Source organism: Apium graveolens, chromosome 9 (genome assembly GCF_009905375.1).
Source record: "Apium graveolens cultivar Ventura chromosome 9, ASM990537v1, whole genome shotgun sequence".
NCBI classification, from domain to species: Eukaryota; Viridiplantae; Streptophyta; class Magnoliopsida; order Apiales; family Apiaceae; genus Apium; species Apium graveolens.
This window is the reverse complement of record NC_133655.1, coordinates 221,644,895-221,664,105: the sequence shown is the minus strand read 5'-3', so window position 1 is coordinate 221,664,105 and position 19,211 is coordinate 221,644,895. Positions and strand designations below refer to the sequence as shown.

Below are 19,211 nucleotides of genomic sequence, written 5' to 3'. Positions count from 1 at the left end.
TCAATCAAAACAACACAGCAAAAGCACTGGAATCAATAGAACTACCGCACACACAGGTGCACACACGCGCCGTGCGTGCACACCCACGGAACCAGCACCATATCGTCGGAATTCGGCGAGAGGTGGCAGCAACGAACGGAAAAACGAACACAAACACACCACAACATCACACCTAATTCACATATATATGTATATATACTGAAAATGAAACCAAACGACACAATCGTAGATGGCCAGAGCAAAAAGAAACGGCGGCAACAGTCCCACATACACACAAAGATATACACACACACACTACACACGCACGCACACGCACACACACTGTAACAACACAAACCGGAACCATAGCAATAATTATGAACAGATGGCCGGAAAGAAACCAGAGCTCACCTGAGCCGAGAAACAAACGGAGAAAGAGGGGAAGATGAGAAGAGAAAAGAAAGTGTGAGAGAGAAACTGAGAGTGGGAGAGGAGAGATCGGGAATTAGAGAGATTGAGGGAGAGAGATTGACTGGAGAGAGATCGAACGAGAGAGAAAATGATAAGGCTGAATGTAGTTATCTGTTTGATGATATACTGTTACACAATTTCCCCGAAAAAAATAATAAATTTTGACCCGCGATTAATACCTCAACGAGTGACTTACGGGTAAAAATAACCCGAAAAATTACTAAATAAATTTTAATATTCTCGGAATAACTAAAATTAATAAAATAAATTTTTCATAATTTTTAAAGCATTTTTTAAACGCACAATACACCCGTATTTTACAATTTAGCGAACAAACGTGCGGGTGAATTTAATCCGAAAAATTTCTGAAATAATTTTAAAATTCTCGAAATATTCCAAACTTAATAAAATATGAATTTCATAATTTTTGCAACATTCTTATATTTAATACTAAATTTATACTTAAATACAATCAGAAAATTATTCAGGGCTAAGTAATTAATGAAATATTGATTTCTAAATTTTATAAAATCCTAAAAATAATTATTAAAATTATAAAGTCATAAAAACAATTTTAGGGATAACCAGATATTTATGAAAAATATAACTGTAAAAAAATCACTTTTAAACGTGAAACAAGATAATACAATCCAATAATTAACTACGCAATTCAATCCCATACACTAGTAATCACATATAGATAATAACAAATAAATGGCCCGCTGACAGAACCCATACACATATCTATTCATTTAATTATTTAATAACTATACATTTAAATAACGCAAAATATACGAGTTGTTATAGCACTCTCCCTAGTGCACCATGTAATGAGTCTGTACAATCATCACTTGATCAAACTCAAGTGTATGGAAGGAGAAATAAGGATGACACACACAACGAGAGCATATCCCTTGAAGCTCCCTCATCTATTCTAGGGGGGCTGCCAACACTCAATACTGAAATTCAAGTGACTTGGTTCAAGAAATCTTGCTCACCACCCAGACACCAAATTTAGATGGTGAGAGGCTACTAGCTAGGGTAGACCTTGATGACACCATCACAAACATGGGGGATTCATCAGTTTTTACTGAAGACCCCATGATGGTTACAGATGCACCTTTATGTGCAAATCAGCCTTCACAGGTTGTGTAATAACCCCAATTTTTGGAAATTTTTGAAACACGGATGAATAGTAACTTTTGCTGATGATGCTGATTAAGGAAAATTATCAGAACACGCTATATAGGAGTACTGTTATGGAAATTCTAAGATCGTATTAGTACTCCATAAAGTAAATAAGTGTATATAAAGATCGTCAGAATCCAAATTCGAACACTTTGATTTTTCCCGAAAATCCACCAGATACCGAAAGAATTGAGTATAAGGTAACATGATTAAAAGGATTTAAATTCAAGGATTATAAGAGAGGATCATAAAAGGAATACAAAATATTGAGAAAGGTTTAGGGGAACCCAAGTAATAAGATCTCGGATATGATCTCTCAAACGATGAACGAGAACGAAAGTTAAGCGAACCGTAAAACAAATAAGCGACCAAGAGACAAGCTTGTACAAGAAGCCAAGGATTGTGACATCATCAAACCACAAGGAAGAGACATGTGGCAAATGGATGACATAGGCATGGTGACATAAGCATGACAAATGGAGGGATTGGTTGGTTGATTTTAAGCCATTCATTTTTTACCATGGTAAAAGAATAATTAACAAAACAAAACAAAGCAACCAAGCCAAAACAAATCAAAAACACAAAATACAAGTTGACTTTCATTTCCTTCAAAAAGCTCTCGGCCAAAACCAGAGCAGCAACTTCAAACTGCCATATCTCCTTCAATACTCACTCAAATAGTATGTTCTATAGCTCTTTGTAAAGGTATTGAGATGGCCTACAACTCTTGTTCACAAGTCTCGTCCAAATAAGCATTGTAAGACCCTCGTTTTGACAGTTCTTTCAATCTGACTTTTAGAAACTTCAAAACCTAACTTTGTGTTCTTGATTTCTTTGGAAAGATCAAGCTTGTAGGAGGCTCCCTAAGACTTCCTAGCCACTATAATCACTCCAAGGAAGGTAAAACACCTCCAAACCCTAACTTTACTTTGAGTATTATGATGGTTTTGATGGTTATAGTAAATGAGAAGCATGATGCTTGTGTGTTTAGAGTTTGGATTGGATTTGTAGTGATTTGGATGTTGAAATCTTGTTTATAGTTAATGAAACTTAAGTATAGCTAGTAGTTCATGTGTGGGGTTGTATAAATTGGAAAATCTTGAGGTTTGGGGACTGATGTAGTAAGGTTTGGATGAGGGTTGGTTTATTGTTGGTTGTGAGTTGAATGGTGGTTGTTTGGAGTGGTTTAAAAATTGGAAATCGCGTAAACATAAACGTCATAATGCCCGATTTTCCTTAACTGTTATGTTCTTAACTTTAGTACCCGTTAACTCACTGAAAGATTCTAACCTTTGCAATGTTTAGATAGTTCATGTTACGACTTCGTTTTGATATGTGGTTCGCTTGAATCCGATGTACGGTTTAGGAGAAACGGCCGTTTTAAGTAACGGCGTTTCGCGAACGAACCATTACCCCTCGCCTTACTTTGAAACCTTGGTTAAGGCCCTTAAATGACTAATTGGAGTATGAAACAATTATGTAAAGTGGACTAGGCAGTTGGTAGGGTATTCGCGAAAGCGTCGCCTTAAAATTCATAACGGTTAATTTATTGAAAATGGTGGAGCCGAGGGTACTCGAACGACTTATGTGATTTGTTAAGCTTAGAAATGACCATAAGCAAACGTTAGGGTTCAATTGGTTAAAGTCTAGTTTCTTAAGCGACCGTGGTTTAATTCCGGCTTATGTTGTTGTTTATAGGTTACCGGACCCACTCTAAGCTTAAGTCTACCCCGGAGCACTCAGACAAGTTTTCTACCCGTTATACTGTTGTTGTGATGTATACATATGTATATACATTATCTTGTGATAGATGCATGGTGGTTAATTAGCAAATCTTGTGATATATTGGAGCATGTGATATGGTATATATGCATGTCTGTTTTGTAATCTTGATATATATTGTTGATTCAATTGTTTATAGTTGCATAATACCTATGCTAGAGATAAGCAGTAGTTGCGTATACCCTTAGTATAGGGGACCCAAAGGTGAACATTTTCTAAAACCGGGAGTCGATGTTCCCGAGTATATTATATATATACTTATATATATATATTGATATAGTTTTCAAAACTATTAATCGAATAAGGTTTATTCGATAACTTTATTTTTATTAATGAATATTACTTTGAATATTCATTCGAGGACTTATGACTCGGTTTATTTTATTTAATGAATATTAGTTGAATATTCATTCGAGGACTTATGACTCCGTTTATTTTAATTAATGAATATTAGTTGAATATTTATTCGAGGACTTATGACTCCGTTTATTTACTAATTAATATTCTTTATTTTATTAAAGAATAATGTTTCGATAATCAAACTTATTTTCGATTATTCAAATAAAGATCATACTTTCGTATAAGTATATCTTTGGTTATTAATATTCATTTCAAGTATGAGTTTTAAAACTTTTACTTCAATTATTTTTATAAGGATTATCCTTATGGGAATATTATTTAAATAATAATATTCATATATTTCTAATATATTGGGACTGATTTATTTTATTAAATCGGCATTACTCTAAACATACTTAAAAATGTTTTCGAGTCTTCAAAATGATTTTAAAAGTTAGAGCGGATCCCAAAACTCATTTTTATATTTAAGATCTTCCTTTTAAAGGGGATTTAAATACTCGCTCAAAACCTGAGGGATCCGGCTCTATGGTGTATTTTATATTCATAACGAGGTTGTTGTTTTGATAAATGAATTGATTACTTACCCAACGTTCGGTAAGTAAGTCCATCTATTAAGTCGGCATAAGCAACATGGGCTCAGTGGACGTCCATGAAAGTGTAAGTGGCTCAGTGGGAGTCCATCAAATGCGTAAGTGGCTGAGTGGCAGTCCAGCATAAGGTCCTATTGCGGCCAGGGTGATGACCAGTGGGGAATTCATCCATCTACTAGTAGAAAAGGTTACTTATTGGTATCTTTGCCTGATCAGCAAGATATCAGGTTTATGCCAAGGTTTTCTCCTTTCCAAATTCATTGGATATTGCAACTCTGTTTATAATTTTCATAACAGAGGTTTTCAAGGAGTGTATGAAATGTATATATATAGGTGTGTATATATATCGGGACTTAGTTCATTATTTATAATGATATTTCAAAGATTGAATCTATCCAAGTCTTTTCTTGTAGTCTCATCTATGTGATGAACTTTTGAAACTGATTAGACCTTGAACGGTGGTAGTTCAAGTAGTATTCGGAAAAGATATAAGTATATTAGAGTATCTTGTAACTTCATCTTTTCAACTTATATCTGGTTAATGATTATCTTATGCATGACAAAGATTTTCACAAAAATGTTGAGACAAGGTTAGATATATGAGATCACCTTGCAATAATATTTTTAAACAGTTATAAACTGGAACTCTGTGTTTATTATGCATGGAAGAGGACTTCCAAGATTTTGAAAAGTATATGTACATATATACTGAATATTTTGCGACTTGGTCGCGTTAAGATATCAAACTTGGTTCATTTCTTCTTGACCAAGACTTTCATGAGTACTATGAGAATGCTCATATATTGTTAATTATTATACATATTATTTCGGTGGGCTTGTTGCTCACCCTTGCTTTCTTCTTTCATCACACAACAACAGATAGACATGATGAACAGGATCAAGCTCCCAATTCGTGAGCGGTTAGGAAACGTTCCGCAGTTTCCTATAGGCGTTGATGTCGTTATAGCTGAGGTAGGAACTACCAGTAGGCTAGGCTTTCAACTTTTGTTGTACCGGACTTATGTATCTATATGAATTGCAATAATGGCAAAGAAATGTAAATTTATTCAGAAACCCTCTTGAGGTGTAATGGCTTATAATGTGGAATAAAATGACTTGTGTTATTTTTGGTATTCATCTCTGACACTATAACTTGTGGCGTGTGTGTGTATATTGTGGGGTCACAGTACGGAGTAGTTGATTGGTTATTAAGATTGGGTGTTATTAAGGGAAATGGAACTCGTGGCAACCCGGATCCCCGACCCCGGATTTGGGGGTGTTACAGAAATGGTATCAGAGCTAAGTGTTATAAACCTCAGAGATGATATGACGTTAAAATAATAAGTTCACTAAGATAATAAGAACTCTTTCCAAGTTCATAGTCGGACTACATAACGTAGTACTGACAGTTAAAACCCTTATAGAAACCCTTATAAATATCGTGATAGAAGCGTAGTTCATTATCGTATATGGTAGCGGGACTCCGAACCCTGAGGTTGAGGAGCAACAACGCGATGATGTTTTATTAATTATTGGAGATCAGATTGTGGATTCGATAGAGCGTCCTAACACGAGACCGAATGATGTTCATATTGAGGATGTAGCGGTTAAGGATGTTGTCCCAGAAGGGATTATTGCTGAGAAGGATCCCGTGAAGGATCCTGAAAAGAATGAATAAAGGACCACTGAGGAATTGATAACCATGGTTAGGGCGACTACCAGATGTAGGATTGGCCGGTCACTACCGGAGGTTCGTTCAAGTTTGTAAAGATAGTAGCCCCTTTAACGCGGCTTACTCGTAAGATTGAGAAGTTCGAATGGACAGAAAAATACGAGATCAGCTTTTAAGAACTGAAGCAAAGATTAGTGACGGCCCCTATGATGGCGTTGTCAGATGGAAAAGGAGATTTTGTGGTGTGTAGTGATGCTTTGCATAAGGAATTAGGGTGCTTCTTATACAGCACAACAAGGTAATCGCGTACGCGTCAAGACAATTAAGGGAATATAAAATTCGATATCCCCACCCATGAGCTTGGGCTCGTGGCAATAGTTTTTCCCTAAAGATTGGAGGCACTACTTGTATGGAGAGAAGTGCAAGATTTACACAAACCATAGGAGCTCTAGTACATTTTTACGTAGAAAGAGCTCAACATATGCCAGAGGAAGCGGTTAGAGCTAATCAAGAATTATGATTGGGAGATTCTTTATCATTCGGGGAAAGCCAATGTGGTGGCTGATGCCCTTAGTAAAAAGGAGAGACTCAAGATGATAATGTCTTTGGGAAAGTTTATAAGAAATTTTGAGAAAATGGAAATAGAAGTGAAGGTAACCGGAGCCGGTACCGAAAAGCTGTTTGAGATTGTAATACAGCCCGAATTATTGGAGAAGATCATATTGCGCCAAAAAAAAGTGATGAATAGAGGCAGAGAACCAATGACCGGAGAAAAGATTAATACCTAGAAAGATGATGAGGGAATAATGAGGTATCCCTACAGAATTTGGGTTCCAAATGTTCAAGAGCTTAAAGATGAGATCTTAGATGAAAGCTAGTTTGAGGAATAAGATTTAGAGCAAACCCTGAACATGATAGTCAGGGAGGTCGCCAGCAAGATAGAAGGAACCCATAACATAATGAAGTGGAAAATAAGGATTTAAAATATGTAGGATGACCCCGATTATGGGCAGGAGGAGGGAATGTTCAGAATAAAGAAACAGAAGTCAAGTAAGGAAAGGAGACCCGAGATGGTACTCCTATACGATAATTTATGGACCTTTCTAGAAATAACTTAGACTATTATCCCCAACCACCACCCTGAGGAAATAATGCGGTGAGAAATTCTTTCAGGACCTTTAAGTCGCTAAGCTCTCAGAGTTCCAAGGAACAAGCTGACCCAGTCGAGGAAAGAGCCTAGCTAAAGGAAATATAGGAATCATTTGAGATTCTAAATGATTGACGAATCACAAAAGACTGTTTTTGTCACTTACCCTCCTAAGAGAGAGGCCACCCGCTGGTGAAAGGCCAAGGAAGGCACGGAGCAAGAGATTATAATAAACTGATTTAAGTTCAGTCAATTATTTCAAGGAAAGTACTTCCCAAGGTTATGGAGATAGTGTAAAAGCTTTAGAGCCAGAACAAAGGCATACGAGTATGATGAATTATGAATCTAAGTTGTAAAAGTTGTCAAGATTCGTTCTGAGGACACGAATCCAGAATGACGGGATGTTTGAAATCAATGCTTATGTTGTGTTGGTTCATGAAATAATGATAAGAGAAAGGAAAATAAAAAGAAACTGAAGTGGAAAGGAATATAAAGGCAATAGAGTTTGAGGAATGATAAGGGAGTTGGGTATGAGGAAACCCTAAAGACTCGTAGCAATAGAAATAGAAAAGTATGTAATCGTCAGGATGAGGGTGATTCACCATGAGTTAAAATTGATGGTTGAAGGCATAAGAGATACATATATTTTATCCCCTGTAAGTTGGGAGGATTCGAGGAAACCTTGAGATAGTTCGAAGGATAAATAATGAGACGCGGATAGACTAAGGAGAAAAGAAAGTAAGAAATTAGGAAAATTGGATGAAGGAAGTGACCTTCAAGAATGTGAAGTGTAGGACCGGTGGCTTGATACCCAGAAAGGGAGACGCCAGGTATGAAAGATATCCCAACATTGAGATGACTATTGAGATAAATAACAAAAGTAGATAAGGAATTATTAAGAAGAAGTTCACGTTGAACACGACCAATATCTTCCAGAACATCCCTGTTGTCATTACCAAATTAGGCAAGCAAAGCGGAAAAAAAACCGTTGTTATCTTTTGGAGGCCATATGGATTTACCTCAGTTTGAATAAGGATGTTATTGTGAAATTAAGTATAGACTATCGAAGTGAGAATGATTGAATAAGGTAATCTATCAAGTATATATGACTTGATTTATCCATGGAAGAGTGTAAGTATCTTGTAAAGGTGGAATTAAGGATAAAACCCCAATAACTTGAAATGAATCCTAGGGGAATGCATAAAGGTTGGAATTTCACCCTTAATAGGGAAAGCATGAGTTTTGACAGTATGAATTGGAAAGGATTAAGGTAACAACAACCTTTAAGGATCAGTGGAGAAATTTTTCAGAAGTATATAGACAATGATTCTGATATTAGTAATTGTATCTTGATATGCCCTGTGCCTAGGGTGTACCTGATGAAGGATTTAAGGATAACCTTAGAGGTCTTACAAGGAGAAAAGGTAATATTCAAAATTCTCAAGAATAGAAATTTTGATAAAGGAAATATGACGTAATTATAATAATGCCAGGTGGGGCACGTGTTGAACCATAAGAAAGTATAGATCGACCCAATGAGGGTCGAGATTGGTGAAAACAAGAAGGACCCAAGATAAGAGATGTCCTAAGTATGATCGAGACTCAGTCGTGGCAATGTTCACATCTAAAGACTAAGGCAATGACTTATGGAAAAAAAATCGTGATTTTTTTTCTTCTGACCAGGACTTAAGAAAAGCATTTTCACATAAGCAGTAATTGAAATGAGGTAGAAAATTTATTTGGAGGTGGTTAAAAAAATGACATTGATTGTAAGGAAATTTTACTATCAGGAAAGGTCAAAGAGGTGGCCGACACTTTAAGTGTAAGAGGACAATTATAATCACACGTGCCAGAGGAATACAGTGACGATGGTTAAAGCCGTGAAGGTTGTATTAAGGTTTGAAAGATTGATATTTCTTCTGATGATTGTACGATACTCAACCGTAATAGTAGTTTGGTAAAGATTTAATTCATGATAGCACTGAGAGCGGGCTATCTATTTTAGAAGGTCCTATCTTGAGATAAGCCAGGACCATGTTACGAGAGGACTAAATGAACCTTTGAGCTTCATGTCTACTAATAAAGACATTTGGTTAATAATGGTATTAACCTGCTATCGTTGCTTTCATTGAAACTCTTTTGAAATTTTATCTGCTTCATGTCATATGTGCGTCAAGTTCAGGAGTGTTCTTCATGAATCATGAGCGGTGATCATGTTACCTCCTTAGAAGAATTCGATACGACAAGTATCGACTCCATATGGTTAGCTATTAAGATTCCAAGGAAAATGAATGACTATCGTAGGTCCGTGGTGGACTATAGTGTTGCATCAATGATTCTTTGAATAATGAGCCGATTACAACCGTGAGAGTTGTATGGTAATGGATGTTGACATTAAGTACCACTAATCGGGTCATGGTGATGTATAAGTTATCACTGATAGACTAATTAAGTCGATTATCTACCTATTGAATATTTATTTCTTCTTATCAATAGAGTCGTATTACTATACGAGGAAGGTTGCGGTGCAAGCATAAAATTCTAGTAACGAGGAGGTCTAGAATGAAATCCCAGATTCGATTTTCGTTGTCGAGGGAGTTTTAACGGTGATTGTTTATAAGCTCGAGCAAGAGCATGGGTCCATAGAATGATGGACGGAATAGTAAATATTCAGACACGTGAAATACGATGCTATAATACTTGATGTTGATATATATACATATATGTTTTTTTCTCCTATGACAAACCTCTATAGTTCAGAGGTAGATTCCAAGCCAGATATTTTGTGGCAGTATATTTTATATATATACAATTCTCTTCAATTCGTTCTTTTCTCTCCTTTTCATTTCATATAAGCTGAGAAGAACAACCCTTCCAGAAGGGGAGGTATTGCCGAATGACTATTTATCTGTGTGATAGAAGCCTAGTAGGATACCATCTATTGTTTAATTGCTTGTCAAGTACTAAAGGCTGGCCACCTTCTGTACTAACTATGCAATGTAACAAGTGTTCATGATCATAGTGATCTCTCAATAAATTATTTTACTTCTATATGAAGGACCAAGCTTTCGAAAATGGAGGCAGCTAGAGATGAAGTGGTACCAAGTATGGTGGTATTCCGATTCTAACGCGTTCGTGATACTAAGGTTGACATGATTATTAAAAGGTTATAGAACGCTAACGAGCAAAAGTGTGATCAGTATAAAATTTGGTACGGAAGGTAGTAACGATTACGAACTGGAAAATAGTGGGTATTGAGAAGCAAAAGCTGTAGATCTAGATTAGATAATGAGAGTCTGTACAATAGACTTGAAAGAAATTTGGAATGATCACTTAACGCGGATTGAGTTTTCTTATGATAATCGATCGTATGTCAGTATCGAGGTATCGCCTTATGAGATCCTTGAGGGAAGACAATGTCGATCTCCCTTATGTTAGGATGAAGTTGTAGAGCGCAAGATGCTCGAACCCATAGTAGTCCAAAGGACCAAGGATATAATAGATCTTAAGAAGTATGTGGATTCGACACGAAAGGACAAAGAATAGGAAGTAGGGGACCTAGTGTTGTTATAGGTATTCCCTGGGAAAGGATGGATGAGGTTCCAAAAGAAAGGAAAGCTAAGCCTACGAATTGTTGGACCCTTTGAGGTATTAAGACGTATTGGGAAGTTGGCATATAAGCTATCCCTTCCCCCGAACATGTAGCAAGTTCATAACATGTTCCACGTATCAATGTTAAGGAAGTATAATTCGGATGCCAGACAAATAGGGGCATATGAGCGCATAGGCATGCAACCAGACGTAACCTATATGGAGCAACCAGAAAGGGTTATAGATCGAAAAGGAACAAGTGCTTAGGAGAAGGGTTATCAAACTAGGCAGAATTTGGTGGTAGAACCACAATGTGGGAAAATTTACTTGAGACTTAGAAAGTGCAATGCTAAGAGAGCATCCAAATTCATTTTCTATCTGATTCCGGGACAGAATCCTTTTAAGGAAGGGAGACTGTAATAACCCCAATTTTTGAAATTTTTTGAAACACGGATGAATAGTAACTTTTGCTGATGATGCTGATTAAGGAAAATTATCAGAACACGCTATATAGGAGTACTGTTATGGAAATTCTAAGATCGTATTAGTACTCCATAAAGTAAATAAGTGTATGTAAAGATCGTCAGAATCCAAATTCGAACACTTTGATTTTTCCCGAAAATCCACCAGATACCGAAAGAATTGAGTATAAGGTAACATGATTAAAAGGATTTAAATTCAAGGATTATAAGAGAGGATCATAAAAGGAATACAAAATATTGAGAAAGGTTTAGGGGAACCCAAGTAATAAGATCTCGGATATGATCCCTCAAATGACGAACGAGAACGAAAGTTAAGCGAACCGTAAAACAAATAAGCGACCAAGAGACAAGCTTGTACAAGAAGCCAAGGATTGTGACATCATCAAACCACAAGGAAGAGACATGTGGCAAATGGATGACATAGGCATGGTGATATAAGCATGACAAATGGAGGGATTGGTTGGTTGATTTTAAGCCATTCATTTTTCACCATGGTAAAAGGATAATTAACAAAACAAAACAAAGCAACCAAGCCAAAACAAATCAAAAACACAAAATACAAGTTGACTTTCATTTCCTTCAAAAAGCTCTCGGCCAAAACCAGAGCAGCAACTTCAAACTACCATATCTCCTTCAATACTCACTCAAATAGTATGTTCTATAGCTCTTTGGAAAGGTATTGAGATGGCCTACAACTCTTGATTCAATTGCTTATAGTTGCATAATACCTATGCTAGAGATAAGCAGTAGTTGCGTATACCCTTAGTATAGGGGACCCAAAGGTGAACATTTTCTAAAACCGGGAGTCGATGTTCCCGAGTATATTATATATATATACTTATATATATATATTGATATAGTTTTCAAAACTATTAATCGAATAAGGTTTATTCGATAACTTTATTTTTATTAATGAATATTACTTTGAATATTCATTTGAGGACTTATGACTCGGTTTATTTTATTTAATGAATATTAGTTGAATATTCATTCGAGGACTTATGACTCCGTTTATTTTAATTAATGAATATTAGTTGAATATTTATTTGAGGACTTATGACTCTGTTTATTTACTAATTATTATTCTTCATTTTATTAAAGAATAATGTTTCGATAATCAAACTTATTTTCGATTATTCAAATAAAGATCATAATTTCGTATAAGTATATCTTTCGTTATTAATATTCATTTCAAGTATGAGTTTTAAAACTTTTACTTCAATTATTTTTATAAGGATTATCCTTATGGGAATATTATTTAAATAATAATATTCAGATATTTCTAATATATTGGGACTGATTTATTTTATTAAATCGGCATTACTCCAAACATTCTTAAAAATGTTTTCGAGTCTTCAAAATGATTTTAAAAGTTAGAGCGGATCCCAAAACTCATTTTTATATTTAAGATCTTCCTTTTAAAGGGGATTTAAATACTCGCTCAAAAACTGAGGGATCCGGCTCTGTGGTGTATTTTATATTCGCAACGAGGTTGCTGTTTTGATAAATGAATTGATTACTTACCCAACGTTCGGGAAGTAAGTCCATCTATTAAGTCGGCATAAGCAACATGGGCTCAGTGGGCGTCCATGAAAGTGTAAGTTGCTCAGTGGGAGTCCATCAAATGCGTAAGTGGCTGAGTGGCAGTCCAGCATAAGGTCCTATTGCGGCCAGGGTGATGACCAGTGGGGAATTCATCCATCTACTAGTAGAAAAGGTTACTTATTGGTATCTTTGCCTGATCAGCAAGATATCAGGTTTATACCAAGGTTTTCTCCTTTCCAAATTCATTGGATATTGCAACTCTGTTTATAATTTTCATAACAGAGGTTTTCAAGGAGTGTATGAAATGTATATATATAGGTGTATATATATATCGGGACTTAATGAAGTATCTCATAACTTCATTATTTATAATGATATTTCAAAGATTGAATCTATCCAAGTCTTTTCTTGTAGTCTCATCTATGTGATGAACTTTTGAAACTGATTATACCTTGAACGGTGGTAGTTCAAGTAGTATTCGGAAAATATATAAGTATATTGGAGTATCTTGTAACTTCATCTTTTCAACTTATATCTGGTTAATGATTATCTTATGCATGACAAAGATTTTCATAAAAACGTTGAGACAAGGTTAGATATATGAGATCACCTTGCAACGATATTTTTAAACAGTTATAAACTGGAACTCTGTATTTATTATGCATGGAAGAGGACTTCCAAGATTTTGAAAAGTATATGTACATATATACTGAATATTTTGTGACTTGGTCGCGTTAAGATATCAAACTTGGTTCCTTTCTTCTTGACCAAGACTTTCATGAGTACTATGAGAATGCTCATATATTGTTAATTATTATACATAGTATTTCGGTAGGCTTGTTGCTCACCCTTGCTTTCTTCTTTCATCACACAATAACAGATAGACATTATGAACAGGATCAAGCTCCCAATTCGTGAGCGGTTAGGAAACGTTCTGCAGTTTCCTGTAGGCGTTGATGTCGTTGTAGCTGAGGTAGGAACTACCAGTAGGCTAGGCTTTCAACTTTTGTTGTATCGGACTTATGTATCTATATGAATTTTAATAATGGCAAAGAAATGTAAATTTATTCAGAAACCCTCTTGAGGTGTAATGGCTTATAATGTGGAATAAAATGACTTGTGTTATTTTTGGTATTCATCTCTGAGACTATAACTTGTGGCGTGTGTGTGTATATTATGGGGTCACAGTACGGAGTAGTTGATTGTTTATTAAGATTGGGTGTTATTAAGGGAAATGGAACTCGTGGCAACCCGGATCCCCGACCCCGGATTTGGGGGTGTTACAGGCTGTAAGGTTTGAGGGTAGTACTCCTGAGGGGGGCCCATCTAAATCATCTCCAATTCATTTGGAGGGTTCCTGTCACAGGAACAAATCCCCTCAAAACACTAGCTGAAATTACACTAATAATTGATGCTAGGAGTATAATTTCCAATGACCCTACTATGGGAGAGGCAAGAACATCACATTCATGTGACTGTGCTTTGCAAGAAGAACAAGGGTTTGAGGCTGGTACACATGACAGTAACCCAACCAAATCCCCTCCAATTCAACTAGAGGTTCCCACCACAAGTGGAGAGCAACACCCTGTCATAACCACAGTGGAAACTGTGAGTCAAACTGTGACTTCTGTCGTAGGTGATTATGTCATACTATTACCTTCACACCCAATCAATCAACCTTCCACTTCTCAACCACAAGAATTGATGATCTCATAGTTGACCAACTAGGTGGCCTTACTCAAATATCACATCATCTTCTCATATCTAACATGTCAAATCAAGACTACCAGGCCATCATGCCATCCTACCAAATAGATGTTAAAGAACAACAGGCTAAAATTATTGATAAAGTTGATCAGGATGCAAACTGTGATGCATGGTTGGACAAAGAATTTACAATTAAAATGGATGTTGTATTAGCCAAATTCAGGGAGGAGTATCTAACCATCCTGGGAAGCAATGTTAGATCCTTATCTCCACAGAAAGTATATGATGCAGTAAAAAAATATACAAGGCTCAAATCAAAGCTTTCCATAACTTTGAAAAAGCACTTTAAATTACTTTAACTGGGCATCAGGATAAGATTATGAAGATGGTTAGAGAAAAGATGGACCAAATCATTCCCTCACAGACAGAGATCAAGAATAAATTCACAACCTTTGCTAATCAAATGGCTAGGTATGATCTAAGTGGAGTGGAATCCAGTGTCAAGAATCTAAGAACCTCATTTGTAGCCCTGCATGACCAAGTTCAAAAACATATCACTCACTTCAATGACTCAAGACTGAAGCTGTATCATACGCACTCTAGTAGATACACTCCTTCAGCCTTGCTCATGGAAGAAATAAGAAGGATGTGTAGGATACTTTTGGGGTCTCTACTTCCTCCATATCTCAATCCTCATCCACCATGCAAATTCAAGAACTCCAACAGCAAGTTCCTTCTCTCAAAACCTCAAATGACTCACTAAATGCACAAGTACATGCTCTCACATCTTTGGTGCAGAGTCAACAAACAGACATCAAAACCCTGGTGAACTCTCACAAGCATCTCCAAATGCAGAATTTTGTGGCTTTGGGAGCCATCATGGGGAAGCTCAACATAACATTGCCCTCATTGCCTAAGTTGTAATGCCAGAAATACCAACTCCCATACTCATGCATGTTCCCAAGACTAAGGGGGAGATTGAAGCTAGGATTCAACAATCCAAGGATGCTGGTAAATCTAAATCTAAGGAGCCTATTACATCAACTCAGCATGGCCAAAGTTCTTCACAAGCTCAACAATTCCAAGATGTGAGAAAAGACAGACTCATCAAGGCTATAGAAGGACCATATCAAGATCAAGAATTCAATGAACTTCTTGCAGTCCCGGGAATGTCTCTTCAAAATAACTACATCGCCTACAAGAGAACATTGGCCAAGAACATCAACTTCATTAGGGCAGTGGTTGTGAAAATTGATAACTTTTTGGAGAAAAGGATTGTTGTGAATATCAATGATGCTGGTATGGACAGATGTCTCCAGGTGTCTCTTTCAAATCTCAGAATCTTAAGAGCATCTGAGCTGGCTGTAGTGATTGACAAGGTACATGTGGTCATTACAGAGGACACCCAATTGCTTCATGAACTCAAAAAGGCTCAAATAGATGATTTTCCTAAAGCTTATCTATATCCAAGGAAAGGGGTGGCCTACATCTGCTCTCAGACCAAGAAATGCAAGATCTTCAATGTTCCCAAGAACTGTGTTAGAGGAAACATGAGGCCGATTATGGCACTTCAATCCGATCTGAAACGCAAAAAGAATAAGAAAATTGAAGATGAAGAAATGATCAGAATCCTTGAAGGGTATCTTGTAAGTGCTGACACCATGTTGCCAACCTCACAATTCAATTTAAAAGATGATAAGGATGATGATGAGCAGAAGTGTGATGAGCAAAAACCTTCTGGCTCAAATCCAAGTCAGTCTTCTAGAGCAACTGGCAACAAAGAAAAGGAGAAGAAAGGAGATGAAAAGAAGAAGGAAGATGAGAGGAAGAAAGGAGATGAAAGAAGAAAGAAGAAAAATAAAGATGGTTCAAGACCATAAAAACAATCCCTACCAATCCAAATCAACCAAGCTCAAGCCACTAAACCTTTTAGCTCAAACACGCAACCATCATTCACCTCAAAGCCAAAATTCTTATATAAACCAACTGCAAACTCTTTTCTGAAAATACCAATCACCTCAAGCCAAACATTTCTCATGAAAATCTCAAACCTGTCTTCTGTTAAGCCATCAACCAAAATTCACTACAAGTCTGTTGGGAGAAAATCAAATAAAATGCAAGTTACTGAGAGGGCCATCTGGAACTGCTTTAATCAAAATGATTTTCCACTTCTAAATGGGTGCATCTCAGATGAAGGCTACTTTCAACAATTAGCTGAAGAAATGGTCAGAGTTTGGGTTGTAACACTAAGGGAAGTAAGAATCTACTATCAGGCTGGATCCTTCACATTTCTTGGCAGCAACTTTATGGACACTTTTTCACCCACATAGATCAAAAGAGTGATAAGCTTACTGAAGGATAAGGATACTGCAACCAAGGCATGGAGGTTTGTCTTGGCTGAAAGGTTGGTAGAAAGGGAAGAAAGAAGAGCAAGAAATAAGGTTGAAAGTGAGGAGAGGAAGAGAAAGTATGATGAGGATATAGAAATGTACATTCAAAAATCTGAAGATCTCAAGGCAAAAGGGATAAGCAGAGTTACTAAAGATGGACAATTTTTGAATGTCAAAGCTAGCAGATTCTCAAGGTTTAGGATTGATTTATTGAATGGATACTCATTACATGACAAACTCAAACTTGTAAAAGCTTTAAGGGGGACACCAATCATAGAGGAACTGGAAATTCTTGTAAACTTAAAGGACCTCATTAGAGAAGAAACAGGACATGTGACATTTGTCTGATGTATGTATCTGTCAAACTTAAGAAATCACCGATTGTATAAATGTTGTATTTAATTTTTTAGGTAAATTTTAATTTTCCATTGTAGTTTGGGGTTAGTCTTGTTACCAGGCATGAATTTGTGATAAGCAATCTTCCCACAAATTGGGGGAGATTGTTGTGCAAGACATGCCTATACTATAACAAGACTCAGTCAAATTGACAGCCCTAAGTAATTTGTATGATAATCTAAGTTTGCATTTTTATATTGTATCACTTAAGTCTGTAAAAGTGCAAATAGATTAGACTGGAGTATTTTTCTGTAAACAGTTTCAAGCCTAAGAATAAGCTCTACAAGAAGATCATGAAGATCATGCCTCACAGACAATGTGAAGAAGCTTGGAGTTGAATAAATCTGTTTTGGGAAAAACATTCTAAGTCAAGAAATCTACAAGTCACAGATTAAGTCTTATAGAGAAGTCATTCGAGAACTCCAGAATGACATATCGAGAAGTCAAGAAACAGCTTATAGAGAAGTCTCGGAGATATAAACAAGCCAAAATGAAGATATGAAGATTAAAGATATCGACAAGTCATTTATGCATTAGAGAATTCAGAGATATCGATAAACCAAAATGAAGATATGAAGATTAGAGATATCGACAAGTTAATTCTACATGCAAAGACATGGAGACCTCGATAAGCCAAGTTCCTTCGAGAACTCAGAGATCTCGATAAGTCAAGATCATACTCGAGAACTCAGAGATCTCGACAAGTCAATTTCACATTCGAGAACTCAGAGACTTCGATAAGTCACAACAACTATAGAGTAATAAGAGATCTTGATAAGCCATTATACTTATCGAGATGTCGAGTTCTCTATATAACAAACTGGAGATCTCGATGTAAAACTCAAGTACAAAGATGGAAAGAATCATGATATTTAGTTGATCTAGACACCCTTGATCGATCCTCAGCTGAGTTAGTACTTTTCACTTCAGCTTGAGTATCAGGATTTCCAGAAGTAGGTCTTGTGTCTGGATCATGAGTATAGTTGTTAGGATGACTTTTTTCAGGATCAGGAATAGAAATATCAGGTTTAGGATTTGATGGTTGCTCGAAATTTGTAATTGGTAGTTGTCTTGGTCTTCTAGCTAAAGAAATTTTTGACTTCTCAAAAGGTTCTTCCACAAAGGGATTCATATTTAAGATTGAATATGCTCTTGGTTCAGGATTAAGAAATTATGGATCAATAAGATTTTTTGGAGCCTGAGACTGAGATGTCTCAAGAATTTCTTCAATCCTTACACCACTTGACCTTGTCCTTATTTTAGAGGGAACAATGGCTTGACTTGGCTTTGGAGTTCTTCCTCTCCCTCCCCTTCTAGCACTTTTAGGTCCTCTAGCTCTTCATCTACCTCTAGATGAACCTTCACTTCCAACTTGTAATTGTTTCAGAATTTCCTCCTGTTGTTTTAACATTTGTTCTTCTGTCATGTCAGGAAATTCATCCACCAGATGTGTAAAAGCTTTTCTATCAAACAAATCTTCAACTCTTTTATCCTTGTGGTAGAGTGTAACAATCTCACCCTTTTTGGTTTTATAAGACCTGTAGAATTTTTTAGCATCTTCAAGATTATTAATGATCACTTTATCTTCTTCAAAAATTACAAACAAGGTTTGCTTTTCCATCAGTATCTAAGAGTGAGTCACTATTTCAGTTCTAATAGTCTTTGCACCATCAGTAGAAATATGAGTTGACTGTGTGGTTTAGTGGTGCCCATGGGTAGGGTTAACCCGAATAACCCGACCTTACCCGACCATACTTCCGGCCAACCCGAACCGCTAAAATAAAACCGAAGTGTAATTGGGTTACAAATTATAAAACCCGAACTTAGTGGGTTGGATTAGGTTTTTAAAAAAATTAACTCTAACCCAACCCAACCCGAAAGTTTTTAAAGACTCTTGTTTTTAATTACTTG

General features: G+C 36.4%; 1 protein-coding gene across 1 annotated transcript in view; it reads left to right on the top strand.

Annotated features, from left to right (window-relative positions):
* LOC141685975 (uncharacterized) overlaps positions 1-17,318 on the top strand; it is a 59,714-nt gene extending 42,396 nt beyond the window's left edge. Inside the window, exons 5-9 of the mRNA XM_074491045.1 lie at positions 14,598-14,792; positions 14,885-14,985; positions 15,824-16,160; positions 16,845-17,098; positions 17,315-17,318. Coding sequence (XP_074347146.1) covers positions 14,598-14,792; positions 14,885-14,985; positions 15,824-16,160; positions 16,845-17,098; positions 17,315-17,318 — 891 coding nt within the window. The remainder of the gene's footprint in view (positions 1-14,597; positions 14,793-14,884; positions 14,986-15,823; positions 16,161-16,844; positions 17,099-17,314) is intronic.
* The last annotated feature ends 1,893 nt before the right edge of the window (positions 17,319-19,211 follow it).